Genomic DNA, 24,499 nt, shown 5'->3' on the forward strand with positions numbered 1-24,499 from the left:
CTCCAAATGTGCTGTTCATGAAATGCTTTGTGTTATCACAGACCCTTTATCAATCATTGACACTTTTGTTTTATTGTAACCCCAAATATGCATTTTATAGTAATCCTTATTGCCACTTCTTTAACTGTAGCATTTGAGATCAGTGGGAACTGTTTAGCCACCTGTGAAGGTTCTCATTCATCCAGGTCATGGTATGTCTATAGTAATAGGTCAAATCAACTGATTTGCCATGCCCCATAAGTATTCAGAAAGGATTTGTTTACCTAGGATTCTGTTTGCAATTACGATATGTAACTTGATCATCTGCTCCATAGAAAGCTGAACAAATTGGGTTTTTAATATTAGCATAAAATGCATTTTATATGCATTTACCCCTATATTATCTGTTTTTATATGTGCTTTTTGGAAGCATACTTTGTTCATTCATACAGTTATTCTAAAGCTTGCATCAATGCTAACATCCCACAATTAATAAGGGCATTGAAAGATTATAACTAATGGAATGTGTTGGATATGACTCACTATTGACTCAATGCAAATGAAAATGTCAGTGTTAAAAACCCAATATTCAACACACCAGATTATTAAGTATAGAACTTTTTTTTGCTAATGTTGCACTATTATACATTTTTTCTGTTTCTCTGCTCTCTAACATCAAGCACAAAAATGCATTAATACTAGTGCCAAGCTTTTTTTGGCATGAAACCCCCATGTGATTAGTTAATGTAGGGTTTCCTTAATGATCGCCTGAACATGAAAGCTTGGGCAATCATAGATGGGCCCCAAGTGTTAATTTCAACATGACTCATTGGGATGTTTTGATTATTACTTGTGAATAGTTTTTTAGATTCTATAAAACCTTTGCAGACATAACTATGGAAATTAGAAGTTATAAGAGCCATATCTCCATCTGTATTTCTCTGAATTAATACTGTAATAAAATAAAAAAATAAATAACTTATTCAGAATGGTTGAGCGACAATATTATTTCAAAATATTTAGCCATTGTGTCCCAGTTTTTCCAAACCTGTGGTATAGTGTTGTAGAAGTTGACTTATAACTTAGATGATAGCCTTAAGGAATATGTGCGGAAAATAGATATTATTGGGGAGTTCTTACTACGAATAGAATTATGAGTTTCATTCTTTTGTTTAGTTAAAATTAATTATATACACTGACAGTGGGACAAATAAAGCTCGTGTGTAGGACATTTTAGTTCTACGTTTATTACAAAGGGAATTGTCACTTTTATTCATTGTTACTTTAGCTTAAACAGTACAGCCAAAAATGTTACCAGACTGGATCTTAAAGTATATATTTTTTTCCCTTTTATACATATGCTGCATTTTGTATCACCCTCAACCAGGGGCAATTAAACCTTCTTTAATGGAGTCTGGCATTCATCCTAGGAACCCAAGAACAGGTATGTGATTAAATTAGCTATTTTCTTTAAACCAGTGATTCTGTCCTTGGATCCCTTGGACAACCTCCCAGTGGCATCTGGGGGCCTGGAGTGGGTTACCAAATGTAAGTATCACTCACATTACATTTATAACAATAGAGAGCATTTATTGATGCAATTTAAAGCTGCGCCAGCAGTATGGATTAATATGCCATGCCGCTATGGGGTACGCTGAATCTATACAAAATTATTTACCTACCAAATTTTTTATTTTTTATCAGGACTGCCATATCATTAACGCACATTGTTCCACCTAAAGTATGAGGTCTCCAGTCTCAAATGGTTGGCCCTCTTTTTAGGCTCCTGGGGAAACCATTAGGAACTTACCCTATCTATGGCTCTCTTATTACAATATCTTGACAATAACAATCATCACACAATACCATGCTTCGTTGGCTGCTCCTATATTATTTCTGTTTTCTCCACCTCACATTTCTCCACTCTGGATGAACAGTAATCTCCACTACCTCCAAGATTTTTTTTTTACTGACAACCAACTAAAAATAAAACTCCTAGAAGATCTGTTGATAGAAATGAAACACTGAAGCACACAACCCAGGCGACTTTGACATGCCTCAAGAGCACAATTTACAACAGCACCCTAAATTCAATTATTCTATATACCACTATACCCTACTATAAATAGGAGAGCCATGTGCTCACACAGCCATTACTGTTTTACTGCTGGATATTACTTCACTGAGGAGAGAGTGATTTCAGCAGCCAAGATGTAGAGGCAGGAGGCCTCTGAAGCTGGGGTGCGGCAGCGCTATGCCTGGGAGCTAGACCAGGAGGGTCTAAAGCTCCTGAATCCCAAATCTGGACTCGGAATGCTCATGATATAGACAGTGCTGGGAGCTACAATTCAGCTATGGATTTAGCAACAGTGTGTTAGCGCTATGGACAGTGGATAAAGCATGCTGCATGTGCTTCATGGAATGGATTTCATTGCTGTGGATGCCCGTTCCAGCTCTGGGTGAGCCTACCCATCTGATTGAATCCCCAGGGTGAGTGGTGCCCAGGGGAGGGTAGAAAAAGAGAGGATCCAGCATGTTTTCCTTTTGTGGCATAGGCTTTGTTGATATCTACCACATGGCAGTAAGTACCTGGTCCAGTGAGGAGAGGTATTTGGGTACTAGCGCTACCTGGGAAAATTTGTGCTCATTGGGGATAAGGGACTTTCTGCCAAAGGAGTAGTGCGGGACTTTGCTTGGTATGGAAGTGTCAGGACTGGACTGTTACAGGGTTCCCAGGGTAGTGGGTCATGCTATTTGAATGCATAATTGTACTATGACAGTTTTACTTACCCTTTAATCTGCACTTTTTAATTATTATAAAGTTGATATTTTTATAAAGCAAAGTGGCTGTTGAATGTTCTTCCTAATGGGGGCCACCACAGGTGTATTTCCGGATCCCATTAGGTGGAGGAACTGCCAGAGAAGAATTTCCCCAGTACCCTTTCACCTTGCAAATGGGACCAGGGACAAATCCCAAATCTGTCGTTAAACCAAACTTGCTTATGTGGCTGGTATCCGGAATCCTCAAACCAAAGTTTAAATATATTTTTCTTCAGCTAAATCCTGCCAGTGGATGAATTTATTAAGAATGATCACCCCCCCAGGAGTCATCAAATAAATAGATTGTTGGCAATATACCCATTAAATCCTACATAGGGTCATATGAGCTGATGTTTTCATACTGTTACTATATATTGTTGAACAACTATTAAGAACCTATATTCAATATTATTACTCTGTTCAAAACTGCATAATGGAAAGATACTTTATTCTGTGACAAAAAATGTAATAAAAACATGTTTTAAAAAAAAAAAAAGAATGCGTGATCAACAAATACTGAAACTAGAATGAAAAATTTATAAAACAGACAGAGAGCAGCAGGTTCAAAATCTGTTCATCACATCATTACAAAACCCATCTGCATTACCCTTGACTGGATGACTGTACTACTGAAGAATCCAACTGACAGAACTCTTGTTAAGCTTTCCTCCAACTGTTTTGGAGATGACTTAAATGCATGGCTCTGAACTGTACTATAGCCCCTCTGATAAAAGTATTTTAGCTTAGGTAGCTGTAACTATGAATTTAAATGTGGTTGAATGATTTGGAAGCTTTATTTTCATTCCACTGCTGAGGATTAAGCAACATAGTGGTGTTTTTACCATGTAAAGGAGCCAGAGGCAGTCACATCTATCAGAGCTCTTATGAATGTTAATAACTTTTGCAACTATATTTGATCTTAAATACAAATGTAAGGGGGTTATTTATCAAAGTCCAAATTATCTACTACAATCAAATCCACTTGGGTTTTTTACGCTTATTTATTATTTCATATTCCTGAAAATTTGCTTTGCGGGAAAAAAAATCAGATTTTCACAATTTTTTTCAAATTTTTTCATCTGATTTTCACAAATTTCTCGATTTTTACGGTATTTTCTGAGTTGCCGGCTTTTCAGATTCTGACTTTTCCATCCTCTGGGTTTAATAAATTCCGAAATTTGTGATTTTTTTAAAGTTCTATTTTATAAAAAAAAAAATTGCGACTTTTTCGTGATTTTTGCATTTGGAGTTTAGCAAATAACCCCCTAAGTGTTAAGTCATTACTTCAAAGTGTGAACCATCTTGCATTGCTCATCCATTAGTGTTGTCAGTAGCCACAGTGCTTCACTAAATTAAGAGTTGGAGAAGGTTAGAATAACATTTTGACCTATATTTTCTAATACAGTGACAGCTACCATAGATCTCCTCTGTGTTCTGTCTTCAACATTGCCAGGTGTTATTTTTTTCTCTAGATAGACCAACTGCCACCCAGTGGTCCCATGCACTTGGCACATGTCTTGTGTTATAAATTGTGTATCAATTGAAACTTCTTTACAAATATGGAAGATCAAACTAATATGACCTATTGGGGGAATTTAGATGACAGCCCATTTAATTCTAAAATAATTTTATACATGAAAAATCTGCCCTTTTACTTTATCTCTGCTGAATTAATTCATACATTTGGTTTTTGATAAAAAAGACTAACATTACCTGATCGCCTTTTTCTCCAGAGAGTCCAGGGAATCCACGTTCACCTTTGATTCCCTATAAAATATAAATCAGACAGCACAGCAATCTTTGTATTTCATTTCAAGCTCTGCTAACTACATTGCTCCAAATGAACTGCACAATTCATTTCCAGCAGCATGCAGAGTTACTAGAGAATCTGTCATACAGTTTCCATGCACATTAAATCCCTGGACCAGAACATGTCTTCACAAGTTCTGTTCCCTTATAACTATAAAGAGATAGCTATGATCTGCTTTGTAAATAGTAAATGCTCAAAATGATTTTTAAAGGGCAGTTAAAAACTGAATAGGATAAATGAGCCCATATTAAACTCCGCCTCAGCAGAAAAGCGAGTCATGTCATTTATTAAGATGATAAAAACTAGCCTGTTGATCAGGCATGAAAACAGACGATTTCTGGATGGAGAGATTCATACGCCCACATGTAGTATGATTGGAAGCTGGATAAAACAGTCTGGAATGCATTATAAACTATTCAAAAGGATAGACATTAATGATTTATTAGCTGCCTGTTACTCTGTATGCTTCTAAACTCAAATAAATGGGATTTTTATTTCATGAAAACATCCCTTGCAAAATCCCATTCTCTGTCTGTCTGTCATAATCCTAAATTGAATACATATCTATATTTTTCATTTATCTCAGTCATAATACAAGACAAGCAATGTGCTCTGATTCAATTCACAACGTTCACAGTTTGCTTGGATACAGTATTTTTATATATTATTGTACAACTTGCATGTCTCTGCCTTTTTCTTTAATTAGAATCATTTTCAGTATTTGTGTTGTTAGTAGTCACTTTATTACCTTACCTTTGGTCCTTCTTTACCAGGTATTCCTGAAGGGCCCCTTGGACCAGGATCACCCTAGTAGATAGTAACATAATTAGTGAATCCATTATTTTATGCATCCAAGGCTGTAAAAGAGCATATGAGAGCATTTGATACACGGATACAACCACCCTAATTTATATACAGGGAGTCCTTGAGTTACATTCACCCGACTTATATACAACTCATACTTACATACAGAGTCTATTACAGTTTTGTACTGTGGTTTGCTTGTCCTTTATTAAGTTTCAACTTACTATACATACAAAAACTACAGACCCAATCTTGTATGTAACCTGGGGACTGCCTGTATACATACAACTGTCACTCCTTGAAGCAATTATACAATCCTATCTATATTGACAATACCTTTTGGTAATTATATAATGCGTACATTGAGCCAGGGTGTCCGAATTTTTATACAATGTGAACAACCAAAAAGCATTAGAGGACTTAACCCCCAGGCAACTGTCATTTCATCCACTTACAAAGTAAAAATGAAATACAGTTTTTTAATCCATATCATAATATACCAGTACCAGGACAGATTTTGAGGTGTTTAACTAATAACAGCATAACTCAATACCTAACAAAACCGGGATGCATATTTGTTAACATCAGGAATATCATAACAACATGGATGCCTTTATTAGTTCAACAAACATAGGGGCACCTCAAACTAAATCTGCAGTGCCATTATTTTTATGAGGTTGGGTGTTTTTAATTGTGCTGATGTATTATGATATACTGTAGATTAATAAACTGGATTTTATTTTTACTTTGTAAGTGGATGATATTACAGTCACCTGGGGGTTAAGCCCTCTAATGCGTTTTGGTTGTTCGTTGAAGCATTTGTTACATTTATTTGGGAAAAAGCATGCATGTCTACTCCTTCATCATATACAAAGTAAAGGTGCACGTCTCCATATTTATTTGCAAAATATACTGAGAATGTATGTCTCTATTTTTAAGAAAAGAAGGGTAAGAAGAGTATGAGTAAAACTACCAGAACATTGGCACATTCTGGACAGTTCAATTCGGAAGGCATGAGGGCTATTTAATTACTTTGCAAGTTTCTGAACAAATATCCGATACTTGGTAAAGCCATTTGTCTTGTAATTGCACTGGCCCAACAGACTGCAGATGGCTCAATTGAAACAAAGGTGCAATGCAGTTGCTCTTAACAATTAGCTTTGATTAGTCTAGTACAAATTAGTGAGAAAACAAACCACTGACAGGTTGCAATGGGCAACTGCTCGAGTGACAGAAATAATTTAATAATGATTTTGCATCAGTGATCTTGATGAATTTAAAAAATGAAGTTGACTATAGTGCAATAACTGATTTATTGGAATTTCCAAATGTGTAAGTCCCGGAGAATATGTTAACTCAACTGGAATTGAAGGAAATGCAGTAATGGTGGCACTTTATTTTGTATTCCACATAAAATTGGTAAATAATCAATTAGCATACAAATTAATGTGATTTTTTTTAATTGGATTATATCTTGTAACATTCTGGGACAGTGATACTGAATCATATTAGGGAATCGATTTAAAAAGAAAATATAATTTATAGTGTTATAACTATTAGCATTATTATTAGTATACATTGCCTAGTACTTATATAAAGCCCCAGCTGGAAACTGCAAGTGCTCAACAGTTTTATAAACCTGACAGGAGGGCATAGCCTTGATTATGATTGACACAGAATGGATTTCTTGATCTCACTCATAATCATTAGGTATTGACATTATGATAACCATTTTCCAATGGACTACAATGATAGCACTGCTCACCAGGGTCTATGGGAGGAGAATGAATATCCTATTGATTGCTTTAGAAGACTGTTGGGCACTGCAGATCTGTAGTAAAATGGAGCATGACATCTTATAAAGCTTATATAAAAAGGTTGCATTTTTTGGGCCAGGAACATTAGTTTTATTATACATATGTCACAAAGTCAATACCCTAGAGACACCTGTTATGTTTGCACAGGAACTACCAGAATTAATATTAAAGAAGCTTATATTTTAGAAGTTCCAGAAAAAATAGTTCAATATATAGATTTATTTAGATCTTAAATTGCCTTGCTTGCCACTGTCACTAGTAATAAAACAAGGCAAAATAAAAAGCCCAAAGAACATTCTGTCCAAGCATATTTCCTCAAGGTCAGCATAACTCTACTTTAAATTATACAATGTGCTAGTTGGTTCTCCTATACATTATCCATTTTCTTATAAATATCCATGGTTTCAGTTTCCATCCCCAAGGACCTACACCTTTGTAGGACAACAAGAAAACATAGAATCCTACAGTGATGTTAATATTTGTTCCTACTGTTCCCTTTTATTCATTAATGACTTCCACTCAAGAGACAGGGGCATCAAAATTGATTCAATATGCACTTCAATTGGAATACATTTAGTCCGATAAATAAGCTAAATAAAGTGTCAAGTGTGAATCACCCTTGAATTAGCCGAACAAAACTGAAGTTTTTTCACTGAAAATTGCCCTTATGTAGGGCATATTAAAATTTCTAAATCCATTAGCTGACATTTACGTCTCCTTTAACATTACTTGTCCTCCTGACTGCAATGATCCTTGTTTTGATGCTATTAATATATTAATGGTGTCTGCATTCAAGCTGTGCCCATAATCACTTAACAAGAGATGTAAAGTGGACCCTCAATACTCACTTGAGGATGTGCCCACTAATATTTGAAGATGGCAACGAATATGAATATAGTTACCCATATTATTATGTGTCACCTGTTGCCACCAAAGTGCTATATTTAATTATTTTAAGCACCATTTTGCTCTATTCTGTTTCAAAAAGTTACTAACTGATACTCAATTATAGATTTTAATATATGCATCAGCCCATCTCTGTTTGCAGGGGGCCTGGAGTCTTACCAGTCAAACGGATAATCAAAAGGGACATTTATATAGCTTTATGTTTATAGTACTTTGTAGCTCTATAATATAACATTTTTTATTTGAATATTATAACTTCTTACCTTAACTCCATGCTGTCCAGGAATCCCATCATCCCCTTTTTCGCCTTTAATACCTGTAACACCCGGGCCACCAATTTGACAGTGGCTACAAACATTCTAAAAAAAGGGAAGTAACAATTAAAATAAAATAAGAAGAGAGTGTCATAGATACCTACTTAAATAAATGGCTCTATATTGGAAGTGTTACAGAGACAGCTTCTAAGATATGAAATATGGAACCTTAATGAGGCATGGTACACAAATCATTATAAGCTATGCCTAACTGGCTGCTAATTGCTAAAAAGATGCATTCAAGTCAAATTTTCTTGCAGTCTATAGGCTGGAATGGCAAATATTTTAGAAGCACAATGATCTACATTTGTAGAAATGTTGCTTTGTTTTGAAAATATCAACTAGTTATAAAAAACAGATTTTCAACTATAACAAGAGTCCTTTATGTATCCATCCGTATGGGTGTGCTTCTCTACGTGCTGCAATCCCCGTGTTGGAATGCCAAGGTTACTAATACAAAAAGAGGTAGCCGGAGAGCACTTATTTCTTTAGTTTAAAAGATCATTTCTTTATTTTGCAGGCATTTACTGCACAAAATAGTGCAGTAAATGCCTGCAAAATAAAGAAATGATCTTTTAAACTAAAGAAATAAGTGCTCTCCGGCTACCTCTTTTTGTATTATAAAAAACAGAGTCTACAGAAGCTGGCTGAGTGCAACAATTCACTCTGCATTAAACATAAGCAACCAGTCACAATTATCGCAATTAACGATCTAAGAGCCAAATCCTGATTTTTGCTGGCCACAGTCTTTATAAGAGGTTCAGTGATTTTTACCTCTAAAGCTAGGTTGTCTAATGTTAGGTCTATTTTTAATTTATAGTCTAGGTAGGAAGAGGCCTCACATTTGATATCTTAGGGTTAAATAAAAACCTTAATAAACATACATTAAGGGGGTTATTTATCAAAGGTCTAATTGTAGAGCTTTGTGAGGTTTTATAGACCTCAAATGAACTCAAATGAATTTACAACTGGAATGGTTTCTAATTTAAGAAACACTCTAATGTAAAAAAATCGGTGAAGTTGGAGTTAACAACCCGAAAACCCGAGCGAAAAAAAACACCTAAAAAACTCAAACATCATGAAGGCTATTAACATCCTGGTTCAAGAGACCTCTGCCATTGACTCCTACATGATCTCCATAGGTATTAGATGGTGTATTTTTGGATTTCAGCTATTTCCAAGGTTGGGGTGTAATAAATCTCAAAAATTTTTTGTTTTTTTTAACCCTACAAAAATAGCCTTGAAAACGCAAATTTTTCATGGAAAACACAACTCTAACCTTAATAAAGCTGCCCCCAGATGCTGCTATCGTCATGCTGCTAAGTCCTGGGTAAAGAATATTGATGTCTTTTTGGTATAGAACCCCTTAAAGTTTATTTACCTTACTGACTTGAGCTGTTTATTCACAGTCAAGCCTGAGCTACTGTCTTACTGTAAGATAGAAATAAGAGTAAGTAAGTAATATGTAAATAATTACCTTTAGCACTGCCCCAATGTCACCAAGAAGTGGAAGTGCAATCTAAAATGATAACAAAAACCATGGTGTATTAGTATACTCTATGCAATACAGTAAAATGAGTGTTCAGTTTCTGCTCACACTGGAAATCACAATCCTAAAATTGCTTGTTAACAGGATCACTTTTTAAAGGGATATTATGAACAAAAAATTAAATTTTTATTTGAAATAATATAGTATAGTGTAGTTTTGGGAAAAAGTAATTTAGTTAAAGGTCACTTTTGCTATTCCTTATGGAAGCTATTGAATGTAACAGCATATTCATACCAAAAAGGTCAAATATTCATTCTAAAAAAAAAGACTGTATAACTCTTAACCTACCAATAACATTGAATCTGCATCACTGATAGTAAAATTGCAAATGAAGAGGCAACTTATATTCAAAATTTTGGGGTTTTTATTATATTGGTGTTCTAAAAAAGAAGTTCTCCTGCTTGTGGACATCGTAGTGGGTAGGAAAAGGATTAAATTGCAATAACACTTTGACACATTCAGGATTAATAAGAATAATGGTTATGAAAAATGAGATTAGCCAGACAGAAAACATGGCTTTTATGAAAAATTGGGTCCTTGGTTAGATTCCAACCAGACCTCTATCTGCATGGAGTTTGCATGTTCTTTTTGTAACTGTGTACATTTCCTCTGCTTACTGCTTTCCTCATAAATCCCTTTCACAGTCCAAAGGTTAATTGGATCCTGATGCAACTGACCATAGTATGTATGTCTGGTAGGGAGCATAGACTGGAGGTCTCACTGGGGCAGGTATTGAAGAACAGGCAGATCAAACAATAAGACAAATGTGTGATTTCTGAAGGGTTACATAAACTCACAGTCATAGTTATAGTCAGGACAGGAAGAGATCAGGTCAGAATTAGACCAGAAGTCAAAAACTAGAGAGTTAGATCACACTGAATTCACAAAGGAGCCAAGCAGAGCAGACCTTCAATCAAGTAAGGTTGGAGGGCCACAGCAGGGTATTTAAATATTGAACTGGTGGTGACAAAATTCATCCTTACATTGCTGAGTCTTGACAAGTCGCCCGAAATGAAGCGCTGCGAGTGCCATCCCGCTGGCGATTTTTCATTATATGTAGGGGAAGGCAGTTCGGGGAGATTGTCGTCCCGAAGAAGAGGAGATGTGTCGCCAGGGCGACTAATCTTCCCGAATCTGCCTGTGTGTCCTTAACTCTCATAATCTTCAGGTTATATACTGTAATCAGATATTTGCTCACTACAAAAAGGCCTAAACTATAGTGGTGTAGGCAGAGAAATGACAAATACATTTTTCTCTGGAGAAACATAAAGTCATGCACTAATGTCATTACAGTAAATCATTTAATTATAGTTTTCAAGACTGTAGTTCATCAATGTTGCCCTGCAAAGGTATTTAGAAATAAGAACTAAGAAGAATAAGAAAATGTGTTGCAGCAATAAGTAGCAGACAATTAAGCCTCAACTGCACATACAGTTATGGTCTAAAAAAATAAGTTCCCTATGGGGTTATGATTAACATGTATAAATACCTAAGTTTCTAAGAAATCTGTAACTTTTCCTTTAATAGAACAGGTGACAATAAGAACAACCAGGCTATAGAATTCACTACAAAGAAAGATTGTAATGAGTGATATATTTGGAGGGTTCAAATGTAGGTTGGTGGCTTTTTTTCAATCAATCTCCAGTGTTTTGGAAAGGCTTAACGCGATTCATTTATCTTTTATTTCACCCTTCATTATCAGTACTTTATATTAATTAGAAAGTCAAAAATAAAAGAGAACTAGGAAAACACAAAAACTCATATTCAAAACAACAAATTATGCAAGAAATGAAAATGAGATTAGCTTTGAACTGGTGTGACTTTGTAGAAAATCCATTAGCAGAAGCGAACAATCTGCATTTCCTTCTCCGTTAACAACATACATTTAATTAAGATATGGATTCACCATAACAGCAATTATATCTGAACAGTCTACTTGTGTTCACATACTGGGTCACCTGGAGGCCCTGGCAATCCTGGCCTTCCATCTCTGCCGGGGACACCCTGTTGTAGAAACAAGCTCTGTTAGTGAATATTTGATTCCAGAGTTCAGCTCTTTGCAGAATTCCTTTTTTCATGATTTATTTATAGCACTAATTAACAACAAAAAAGAAATTTTTTGCCCTAGACACGGTAAAAATGATACAAGGACACCATGAGCAGTGAATGCTCAGAAAGTATTAATAACGAATGAGCTTTTTAAAAGGATTTATTAGAACTTGAGAACTTCATGCAAATTATATGGGCAAACAAGGGCAATTGTCACTAAAATGCCATTTATTTTCTTTCAAAATAAATGATATACAACCACGTGAAGGCAGAATAGCAAGGGAAAAATTAAAGTTTCGATTTGACAAAAAAAGCGCAAAACGTTTGCAAAACGCATTGAAGTCAATGGGTGTTTTTTAAGTGACAATTTTCAAACCATGCAATATTTTTTAAACAGCATAACATTTTTTTTTATTAGCCATTAGAATCTATGGCCATTTTTGGTCTCAATAAATTTGCTAAATATTTCACTCACGCCTAGTGCTGACCTATCACCTGATTTAATAGAAGTGGGAGTACCAATGTTCTAGAGGGCTGAATAATTAAATTAGAGCAACTTCACCATCCATGTGCATATGGTAATATCACAGTCAATCTAGCCTCTATAGTCCCTTAGGTTGAATGGTTAGACTCCCCTCTATGATTAATTGTAATTCATTTACTACAGATGAATTTAAACCCTTTTACCAAATTTGATGTCTTATATCTGAGCCTATATTGTTTTTTGTAATAAGCAACCCATTACTTTTGCATGTATGCTAAACAAGTGGGAGTCACTGAATACATTTTAGCCTGCTGACCAACATTATCATTGTTAAGTGCACAATCAGGTGTTTTGCTTTAAAAATAGCATTTTGAACAGTTTGACAGTTGCAAGACTCCATACTGTATATTTCAAAGCCATACCTAATAAATACACCCAAATATCCCTAACCAATGCAACCCCTATTTACTTTCCAATAAGCCCCATTTCTTTTCAGCCACAAAAATGAGGAAAGGCCAGCCTAAACAGAGTCAACTGAGAGTTAGGCAATTGAGTACCTTAGACTACTGGAAATAATTTGCAGCAGGTTGAAAATGTCTACAAAAGTAGAAGGAAGTGGCCTCCAAATAGGCTTCACCAAAAACAGTTGGTCACAGAAAAACTATCCCCATTGGCCTATGTCTCTTTTTTATGTTTATTATATATTTTGGTACCCGGTGTATGTGTACTAAAAATATACACTTACCTCTGCACCCGGAAGTCCTGGCACTCCAGGAAGACCTCGTGGACCCTAATGAAAATCCCAGTATATTATGAGCTTTTAAGACTTTCATATATGTTTACTAAAATTTTATAGCAAAAATGTATACTGATGAAACAAAAGTAAATAATTTGAGAAAGAAAAAAAATATACTTATCACAAAATATGGTTGCAAATTGTAGCATATACTAACATAATTGGATAAATCTAATAATTATAATTGTTATGTTGCACTGATAAAGGTTGATATATTATTTTATGTACAAGATATGCAGGTCCCGTGGTATTGTTATTTACCTGGATACCGTGTTCTCCTGGTGGACCTCTTGGTCCCTGAATATAGGGAAAGAAAAATTATTTGTTCAGTAACACTAAATAACACAAAAAGCAGGAATTCTGCCAGTTTTTTAAAAATATTTTAAACATCTGTATAGAAAGAACCTAAAAATGCAACTATATTAACTGATTACTAATTTTCCAGTGGTCCACTCTTGATCCAGTTTATTTACCTATGTATGTGGGCCAAAACAACAAGCTAACCAATATCTAATTCTGGATAGATCTGATGTTGATAAGGCTGCCTGGAAAATCCTGTTGGGCAAGGATTAGGGGTCTGTATAGGGGGTTATGTGATCTGAATGTTGGCCTGAGTGCCAAATAGTCAGATCAGTCTACTTTGGCATACTAATGGTTCTCAAATGTGGCAAAATGATAACATATAAAAAACAAGTATGCCTTCTCAATTTATATTTGCATTTCAGGCAGAACCTGAAATTGTCAAGTAATTCTGAACTGAAAGTGAATTGAGAGTTTATTGGCTTAGGGTGAGGGAGTAAATAACTGGTCAAAGTAAAGGAAACAAAGCCAAAAAAAACATTTTATCGGGCAGCAGAATGAGAAAGCAGAAAATACTGTTGAAATTATTGGAGACAGCTTGTTTATGGAGGGCAAACAGATGTTTACTCTCATAGAGGTATGTAATCAAACCCTGTGTTACTTTGCTCTAGAGACACCAAGTTAATGACTTTATTCAAGAAAAGCCAATGAGTGAATAATGTTTTATAGCCTGGTTTATTAGCTTCTTTGTGCACTTACTTGAGGACCTTCTATGCCAGTCCCAGGTGGTCCAACTTCTCCAGGCAATCCTTGAACACCTGGCAACCCTCTTTCTCCCTGTTAATTGAGTCACATTACAGAATTTATATGCTCAAGGATAATATAATTACAAACTGCTCCTAAAACAAATTTTCATTTGTTACTGTGTAGTAAATTAAACTGGGTCCTACCTTCATTGAATTCTGGTATTATTTATAATACTGATTAACTGCAGATCATGCAGGTATTGAACAAACATTTTTGAAATTAATACTGCCATTCCTGGATTACACTACAAAACATCAATCTGAAGACCAAGCAATTGGTCCTTAAAAAGCTTCAACTAGGGCAATTTTGGGTGGTTTTCTGTCAATGTATTGCACTTTAATATTGTGTCATTTGTGTCATTTAAAGGATGTGTAAAGCCTACATTTTCATACTAGATATATAAGTTGGGCATATCTTCCCCACTCAAGCCAAATAATTTGTATTGCATATACCCCCCATTTGCCAGCACCATCACGTTCCTAAAGCAGCTTTCACCCGGTGGCCATTTTCCCTCTGACACATCATCAGTAACATTGACATCTGCAAACAGGACTGTAATGGTTAAACTGAGCTCAGGAGAGGTGAGAGGAGAAAAATAGAATCAGACAGCTAGGGTTTCTATGGGAACCAGCAATGCTATATCTTCATTGCCTGTTAGACTGGAGGGTGTGTTTAGTAATCTGAACTGAGAAAAACTGATCATGCTCATTAGCCAACAGCCAAACTAAATTCCTGAGGGAGGGGGCAGAGTGGGTTAGAGGAGGAGAATGAATTCTAAGTGAAGGGGATGCTGCAGCCTTACTGTTAACCTTTTAACAACCAGAGTGGCAGTTATCTAAATATTTCAAACAGGCTGTTCACTGATTACATATATGTTGGGGGGGTTTACATGTCCCTTTTTGGGACATGTAGAAAATGATAGCTTTGACAGTGTGGGACAATACCTACAGGTTTAGTGGCTTTGTATTACTGATGCAAGAAGCTATAGAAGGAATAAAAATACCTTTGAGACAACAAAAAAAAATCCTTTTTATAGCTTCAATTAAAAATCCTTATTCACTAGAACACCATGCCACTGAATGCATTGGAATGCTACAAATGATATTTACTCTTCACTATTGCATTGTATTGTATACTATGGGAAAGCAAAGTAGAGCATTAGTGGTTCTTGCAGCACTTTTAGCAGCAACGGTTCATCCAGTCATAGATGTTTAGGGTTCCCAGCTAGTATTGTTTAAATGCCAGAGTAGATGTAGGAACAGATACACTGCTTATGCTGCTACAGTCTTTATTAAACAATGTGTTTAATAAAGAATGTAGCAGCATAGTTTCTGCAGCAGTGTATTTGTTCCTACATCTGCTCTGGCATAGCAATCACACTTTATCGAGGACATAAAGTTCGGGAACAAGATCACGGCCTGGTCCAGCACCTTTCCTATTTTGTAGTATTGTTTAAAATAATTTTATCTAAAATACTCCAATATACATAGAGTAAGTAATAAAGGCTGAAAGCTATATTAGTAGAATTGTATTAATCCTAATATATTTATATTTAAACAGACACATTTAAAACAGATGCAGTACTTTAAACAGACAGAGCTTAAATGCATAAAATGGATCAAATTATAAAGGGAAATATTTAAAATGTTTTTGTTAATCATATAATGCTAGTATAATTTTATGTTTGCCTATTCTATTCACAGAAAATTATAACTGGTATTTTTTGCTTTATATCTGCTAAAAATACCTGTTTTAGTTTAAGTTTTCACACTAAGTAAGAGCAGAGTTGCTTTTATGACCAAGAAAATGATTTTTAAAAAGTATACATTTCTGAGCAAGCAAACCATTCATCCAATAATTTGTTAAAAATGACTATTATATTAAAATGCAGGCTATTTAGATTTGTATCACACAGTACAACTTATAATGATAACCATTCATTTTCCTTTTACTCCCAGTTTACAATACCTTAGGGCCCCTAGGGCCAGGTGCACCAGAGGTTCCACTTGGTCCCTAAACAGATAAAATGTTGACTGTTGTAAATATACTTTGTAAATATACATTGTAAATATAAAACAACAGATGTGGCATGAAAAATAAAATAAAATCTAAATCTGAAATTTGAAATCCATTATAAATATGCCAGGAATATTACAAAATAAGAAAGCTACAGTTTGGTAGGAAAATCTGCATAAACCTCCTAACAATATAATTATATTGAGGGAATTCATGCACAACATGCATTTAATGTGCTTTTAATATAACCATCAATATCCTAAACTCCTGCAATATAAACTATACAGGAATTGGTGGGCTATGCATGTGGTGAGAACACACAGCCTGATCATTATACAGGCTTTTGTTACTATGAGTATGTAACAACAGCAAAACCCTGTGGACCACTGGTATTCTGCAATGCATTGTGTTTGGAAGGTATGGGTAAACAAATGATAGATACTCTGCGATTACAATGGAGGAATACTGTTAAAAGAACTATAAGACTAGAACATTTTTATACAAAAAATGAAGGGGGGGATTTGTTTTTCTCTGAAAAAAATAATAATTGTTACTTCACCAAAAATATGTTTTTATATTATATAAAGCACATTCTACTATTTGGGCTCTGCAGAATACCAAAATGAGTAGGGATGGGCGAATTTGACCCATTTTGTTTCACCAAAAATTCGCCACAGGCGAAATGTCGCCGATGTCCATTAAAGTCTATAGGCTTCAAAACATTTTTGTCGCTCTGCAAAATTTTTTTGGCAATCTTTTTTTTTTTTGATGCACAACGCCATACAAGTCTATGGGCGTCATTTTTGAGGCGAAACAAGGCGAAAAAATTCGTCCATCCCTAAAAATGAGTAATTCACTTGTTAAGCAAGCTAGTAACAATTTTGGCTTGGACAATATTTAGTGCTCTAGACAAAATGTGTTAATAGTGAGTGGGAAAAAATCAACAGGCACTCTGCATTCTCTATCTATCTATCTATCTATCTATCTGTCTGTCTGTCTGTCTGTCTGTCTGTCTATCTATCTATCTCTATCTATAATCGATTGATCTATCTATCATCTATCTATCTGTCTGTCTGTCTGTCTGTCTATCTATCTATCTATCATCTATCTATCTGTCTATCATCTATCTATCTGTCTATCATCTATCTATCTGCTATCTATCTGCTATCTATCTATCTATCTATCTATCTATCTATCTATCTATCTATCTATCTCTATCTATAATCGATCGATCTATCTATCATCTATCTATCTATCTATCTATCTGTCTGTCTGTCTGTCTGTCTGTCTGTCTATCTATCTATCTATCTATCTCTATCTATAATCGATCTATCTATCTATCTATCTATCTATCTATCTATCTATCTATCTGTCTGTCTGTCTGTCTGTCTGTCTGTCTGTCTGTCTGTCTGTCTGTCTGTCTATTATCTATCTATATCTATCTATCTATCTATCTATCTATCTATCTATCTATCTATCTATCTCTATCTATAATCAATCTATCTATCATCTATCTATCATCGATCTATCGATCTATCGATCTATCTATCTATCTATCTATCTATCTATCTATCTATCTATCTATCTATCTATCTATCTATCTAATCATCTATCTATCTGTCTGTCTGTCTATCTATCATCTATCTATCATCTATCTATTTTATCTATCATCTATCTATACACAGTATATATTTCAAAAGGTATCCAGTGAAAACACCATAACTTCCTAATCTCCAGTTAATGTGCCATCTTCACACCTAGTTCCCAGTTAATGTATTATCTCCACACCCCTACTTCCCATTTGCAACATTACCAATAGAAAATGAACATGACTTCACACCTTTCTTTTTTGCCCATATCACTCACCATCTGATGTGCTACTATCTTGAACACATTTAACATCTATCTCTGCCCATCAATATCTCTCCCCATAGTGCTGATACCCCAGTTTTTAAAGCTTCCATTCTCCTCCCATATGTGTTTCCCCCTATACTGAATGTAACAGCAAGAGAAAAAGTATACTTACCGGCTCACCTTGTAAACCAGCTCCTGGTGGTCCTGTATCACCTTTTGGACCAGGAGGACCAGGAGGTCCTTCAATACCACCAGCCTCTCCCTTTTAAGTGAAAAAAAAAAATAAGCAAAAATCTCCTTAATAATAAAATCGTTAATTGTGGTTATGATTTCTAGACATAAACACACACATACAGATACACACTGGAAAACAGTGAAATGCTCTTGAAAACAGAAAATGACAAGGCAAAGGTCGTCACTGAATATATATACCCTATTCAATGTTTACCAAGGATAACATACCCAATTAAACTTTACTGTAAGGATAATTTTCTATCTATAGAAATATCTAAGAAATAGATCTATATTTCTTAGATATTTCTATCTATAGAAATATCTAAGAAATATCTAGGATTATTATGCTAAGCTTCTTAAAAGATGAGTGGAAGAAAAGTGATAATACTAAGGGGGTTATTTATCGAAATCCAAATGTATCTCTGAAATATACTCCAACCAAATCTGTACAGGTTATTTCCCTTATTTATCAATACATTTTTCCAAAAAATGTGAAAAAAATCAAATTGTATGATGAGGATAACCTCGGGACTTTTCCCTTTGACATATACAACCTCGGGAGGTCTGAGATGCCGGATTTTCGGATTCAGACTTTTTTCATCCTTGGGGTTTAATAAATCCCAAAAAATTTGAGTTTTTTTTCAATAAAAATTTGGGTTTTATAGTAAAAAAACTCAACTTTGAGTTTTTGGTATTCAGACTTTAATAAATGACCCCCTAAGTATTGTAAAAGCCAAATGGTTTTTCACCTGTTGGATAGATTTCAATCGGGAGAAAACAATATTGTTTTTTAATCAATGCTTATTTGTCAAGACATTTTGAAGTCATTCTCAATATTATTTGAAGTATTCAGAAGTGATATAGTGGAGTTGTATGTGGACAATTATGGGTTGCTTTGTCCTTATAGCTACCAATTGGGATGAATAAATTTTCAGCTTGCATCACCAACCCCAGATCTATTGGTAAATCATAATCTACTGTACAATTTAGATAGAGCAATTCTTTACACTATAAATCATGTATGGAATCAATTATCAAGAATGCCTGGAAACTGTGGTTTTCTGGGTAAGTTTTTTTTTCTATAATTTGGATCACCATATCTTCTGTCTACTCAAAAACATTTATACATTCAGTAAAACCAACAGGAATGTTTTGGCAACAATATGGATTAATGGAGCTTAGTTACCATCAACTGCAACTACTAATAAAAACGACTTCTAACAAGTAAAACAAATATATAATAATTTGCTTATAATGGAGATGACCATCACATAATTCAGAGCTGTTTGAATATTGGGTTTCTGGATAAGAGATCCCATACCTCTACATGCAACATATATTATATTTTGGTATTATACCTTTTCCCCTTTAACACCCTGCTTCCCAACAACGCCATGTTCTCCTGGTAACCCCTATAAAAGAAAGTATGTTTATGTATGTTTAGACCTCTTTGTAATAGTTTTTAAAATAAAATAAAATAGAAAGCAAAATGTTTAATTACATAATAAGCACCTTCAAGGGACATATGGTGGCACAGGAGAGGTATATACATATATATATATATATATATATATATATATATATATATATATATATATATATATATATATATTTCTTTTTACTTCTTCAAATTACATTTAAAAAGTACATTTAATTCCTACACAGTTTTTGTATTTTTGTCCTTTGGGTGCAATGATAATATGCTCATCTGTAATCTAACTACTCCAAACCAGATGTTTAAGGATGGAAATATTCTATTTTTGTGTTTCAGTGCAATAGATCTGTGAAATATATTTGTATATTGCTATAGACTAGTTGTTCTGGCTGCTATGGAATTACACCCACCCACTGACATGCTTTGATGTGAATATGCCCAGTTACTGTATATAGAAAGACACCATGTCTGCATTCTAGGTTCAACTTCATTCAAAGCATTCCAATGCAGGGATCCAATCTGATAATAGATCAGAGAAAGAAATTTGGGTACAGTAGCTCTTCTTTATACATCCAGCCACTTGACAGATCTATAAATAAGAGCCTTGTCAGTGTGTTGCATGTATATTATAAGGTTGTAGTGTACATACTGCATGTGGCAAATTTATAAAGCTGTGTAATAAGTTAAAGGGGAAAAATTGTTTACTGTGCTGCTTTTTACACCCCTCATAAGGTAAAATATGGTGTATGCAAAAAGCTCTGAACAGTAAACTGACATTTGCAGGTGAATTTCCAAGCCAACAATGTAGGGTTATTTCTATCCCCCGACATATAATAAAAATATGAAACATGAGCATACATTAATGTCCACAATTTCCTTATCTAGAAAAGCTTAAAAAGCAGAATGGAAGTATTGCCTTTTGACGTTTGCCAATTGCATATACAAATTATGCTCAAATTGTGGGATAAAATATCTAAAATTATCCTGATGCAAACTAATATTCTAATATATATGAAGGAAAGGATTTGTTTTGTACACCCTGATTAAATTAATTCTAATGTAATAATATTCTAATGAAACAATCTGGTATGTACTGTGATCAAAATGTACCCTAAAAGCACAGGTTATAGGCTTATGACATACAACAAGTTAGCAGGGTTGCTGAATGTTTTTGGCTAGAAATATATTTCTATGAAATGTTCTATATTACTATTCTTAATATTTACAGCTATATATGATAATAGCATATTAACATATAAAATCTATACATACCATTTCCCCTGTTAGTCCATTTGCACCAGGCTCCCCCTTTTGACCCTATAATAAGAAAACAGAAAAAATAATAATAATAACAACCACCACTTTGCAACCACACAATGAGGGGACAGTATAATGTGAATATTGACTGAAAGCATTTAAACATAATATTAATTTTTGAAATCATAATAGGATTTGCCAAATGAAGGCAACAATTACAGTATAACTCATTTTACAAGTATTAGTCATTTTCCAGGGGACCACGTGAAAATGGCCTAAATTTTGGGAAAATACAAAATCTGAGAAACAAAATAAATTATAGTTAAAGAGAAAAACTATTTGTATTTCACCTGTATTCCTGGGAGGCCAGTCATCCCTGGTAATCCTGGATTTCCAGTTTCTCCCTAAGAATTTATGAAAGCAACTTGGCTTGAATTTCATCCATGACATATTACATGCAGTTATAAAAGTAATGCTGTGAAAATAATATGCAAGCAAATTCTAAGGAGACATATACCATGATGACCCTGTAGTGCATGCAGAAAGCACTTCTGTCTGGTCTGGTTGACCTCTGCACCTCTGCAAGGCAAATCCAGTGTGTGTGGTACAAAGCACAGCAACAGTGGGCACAGACAAGCCCTGTTTTTAATGCTTGCCAAATGGTATGTACTAAGTCCTGTTGCAGCCTCCATCTGTTGCTGCTCCTTAACTTGCAAGGCTGAATGGTGTGCCCATTAGGGGACAGGAGGGGGACACCTATGTGACTCTGTCCTCTCACTGATGAACACAGGCATTACTGTATTCATGGGGGTGCCCACGTCAATTAATTTAGGCTGGAAGGCAGGTTGCAAACTGCAAAAAAATGGCAGATTACACAAAGCAAAAAGTTTTTTTTTTGGGGGTGCTGCAGCCTACAAAAATAATATTATAAAGGTCCTAAAAAAACATACTATATGATAAAGCTCCAATATCCTAAATATACTTAGCTCAGTATACTGGTCAAGTTATTATGTTATGTTGGCAATCACACATTAGTTGGTTTTGTCCAAGCTGAAAATGTCCTTCTGCTCCATCTGAGTAACACATCAGCAGCATTTGAATGCGTTGGAGCATATTTTGTTGAGATATATAGTTCAAGATTAGTAAATTATCTTTTCATAAGAGGGTAGTGGGGGGGAATACTTCAATTAGCTTTTGAATGTAAGGTATGAACTAGTTGTATAGTAAATGGTTATTATATGACTATAGAAAGAAATGATTAGAGGAAGAAAACAATAGCACAGGCACAGAGAATTAACTAAAATGAGAGAAGGGAAAAAAGTCGGTTGATCTAGCTACATACAGGTTATTTACCTAAACAGAAAATAAATAATTATTATGAATAATTGAAACGCTAATTGACACATTTATAGGTATTGTGTCAGTATGTCTAGCAATTTGTAGTAATTTTGACCCTACACCATCCCGCCAGTCTAGCATAACCCGAGGATCTGATACATCTACACACTGGGCAATCAAACAGTAATCCAGCCATAGGATGATCAAGTTGCCCCTAGGCTGGCTTGATTGACAGATCTGAATCTCCAATGGTCTTCACTCAGCATCTCATGCTCTCAGATAATGATGGGCTGGAGGGGTTTGTAAGGAAATTCACACAAAATAGTAATAACAGTAGTGATAATGAGACCATTTCTTTTATTAATATGGGGCATGTCAATATCTCTTTCATATACTTTACCTTAACACCTTGCTCTCCATTGTTGCCAGTTTCCCCCTGGAAAAATATAATATACCAAGTATCTGTAAAATGTTTACTGTTTCTTTTTAATGAACATAATGCAATATGCAAGACTACAAAAACAAATCAGGAGAACGTAAATTCTTTGCGCAGCAGAAAACTGTGATTATTAAATCGAAAGTCTATATCCAAATGTAATGGGTAATGGAAAGGAACAAATAAAGATTGCCATAAGTAAATAAGAGCATAAATGTTTTTCATTTACTGCACACAATTAATTTAAGTAAATGAAAAATTATTTGCCTATGCTTTGTGAACTAGAAATTGTTATAAAAAAAAAAAACTTGTTAGCTTGTCAAATCTGAACAAAGATAATTTAACTCCTGGCACCATCCATAATGTTGTAGTTTTTCCTAAATCATGAGTGCAACATATAATTCTCATTGATTTCTTATAATAGATATCTAAGTTTCATCTGTAATAAATTTTTGATGCGCGACTATTCTGATGTGCGCCCACATTTTTTTGACACAGCAGATTTTTAGCCAGCGAATTTCCTCCTCAGTTTAGCCATTTTTTTCACCACAAATTCGCACCTGGCGAATTTATTCGCCCATCACTAATATTCACCCTACTGATTCAATATTTAGGGGCAGATGTATTACGGGTCGAATATCGAGGGTTAATTAACCCTCGATATTCGACTGGCGAATTAAAATCCTTAAACTTCGAATATCGAAGTCAAAGGATTTTGCGCAATTCGTTCGATCGAACGATCGAAGGAATAATTGTTCGATCGAACGATTAAATCCTTCGAATCGAACGATTCAAATTTATCCTTCGATCAGAAAAAACTTGGAAAGCCTATGGGGACCTTCCCCATAGGCTAACATGGACTTCGGTAGCTTTTAGGTGGTGAACTAGGGGGTCGAAGTTTTTTCTTAAAGAGACAGTACTTCGACTATCGAATGGTTGAATAGTCGAACAATTTTAAGTTCGAATTGTTCGATTCGAAGTCATAGTCGTAGTCGAAGTAGCCAAAAAAACACTTCGAAATTCGAAGTTTTTTTTCCTCTATTCCTTCACTTGAACTTAGTGAATGGGCCCCTTAGTACAGGTATAGGATCCCTTATCTGGAAACCCAATAACCAGAAAGCTCCGAATAACGGAATGGACTCCATAGACTCCATTTTATCCAAATGATCCAAATTTTTAAAAATGATTTCCTTTTTCTCTGTAATAATAAAACAGTAGCTTGTACTTGATCCCAACTAAGATATAATTAATCCTTCTTGGAAGCAACACCAACCTATTGGGTTTATTTAATGTTTAAATGAATTTCTAGTAGACTTAAGGCTTGAAGACCCAAATTACGGAAAGATCCATTATCCGGAAAACCCCAGGTCCCGAGCATTCTGGATAACAGGTCCCATACCTGTAGAACCACCTGGCAGCTTTATTGTAACATATGAAAAATGGCAAGTAGATTCAGAGATTTGCATAAGATTCAAATCAAATTGGTAGACTGTC

At 34.9% G+C, this 24,499-nt stretch overlaps 1 protein-coding gene across 2 annotated transcripts in view; it reads right to left on the minus strand.

The window, feature by feature from the left end:
• The window catches only part of LOC108716928 (collagen alpha-1(XIX) chain), a 343,423-nt gene that overhangs the window by 96,377 nt on the left and 222,547 nt on the right, over window positions 1–24,499 (minus strand). For both annotated transcript variants that reach the window (XM_041563150.1, XM_041563151.1), the window contains exons 22-35: window positions 22,970–23,005; window positions 21,582–21,635; window positions 21,247–21,291; window positions 19,898–19,951; window positions 18,478–18,567; window positions 16,404–16,448; window positions 14,388–14,465; window positions 13,590–13,625; window positions 13,278–13,322; window positions 11,950–12,003; window positions 9,928–9,969; window positions 8,400–8,495; window positions 5,363–5,416; window positions 4,513–4,566 (exon numbers count right to left, since the gene is read on the minus strand). In XM_041563150.1, coding sequence (XP_041419084.1) covers window positions 4,513–4,566; window positions 5,363–5,416; window positions 8,400–8,495; window positions 9,928–9,969; window positions 11,950–12,003; window positions 13,278–13,322; window positions 13,590–13,625; window positions 14,388–14,465; window positions 16,404–16,448; window positions 18,478–18,567; window positions 19,898–19,951; window positions 21,247–21,291; window positions 21,582–21,635; window positions 22,970–23,005 — 783 coding nt within the window. The remainder of the gene's footprint in view (window positions 1–4,512; window positions 4,567–5,362; window positions 5,417–8,399; window positions 8,496–9,927; window positions 9,970–11,949; window positions 12,004–13,277; window positions 13,323–13,589; window positions 13,626–14,387; window positions 14,466–16,403; window positions 16,449–18,477; window positions 18,568–19,897; window positions 19,952–21,246; window positions 21,292–21,581; window positions 21,636–22,969; window positions 23,006–24,499) is intronic.

Source organism: Xenopus laevis, chromosome 5L (assembly GCF_017654675.1).
Source record: "Xenopus laevis strain J_2021 chromosome 5L, Xenopus_laevis_v10.1, whole genome shotgun sequence".
Lineage (NCBI taxonomy): Eukaryota > Metazoa > Chordata > Amphibia > Anura > Pipidae > Xenopus > Xenopus laevis.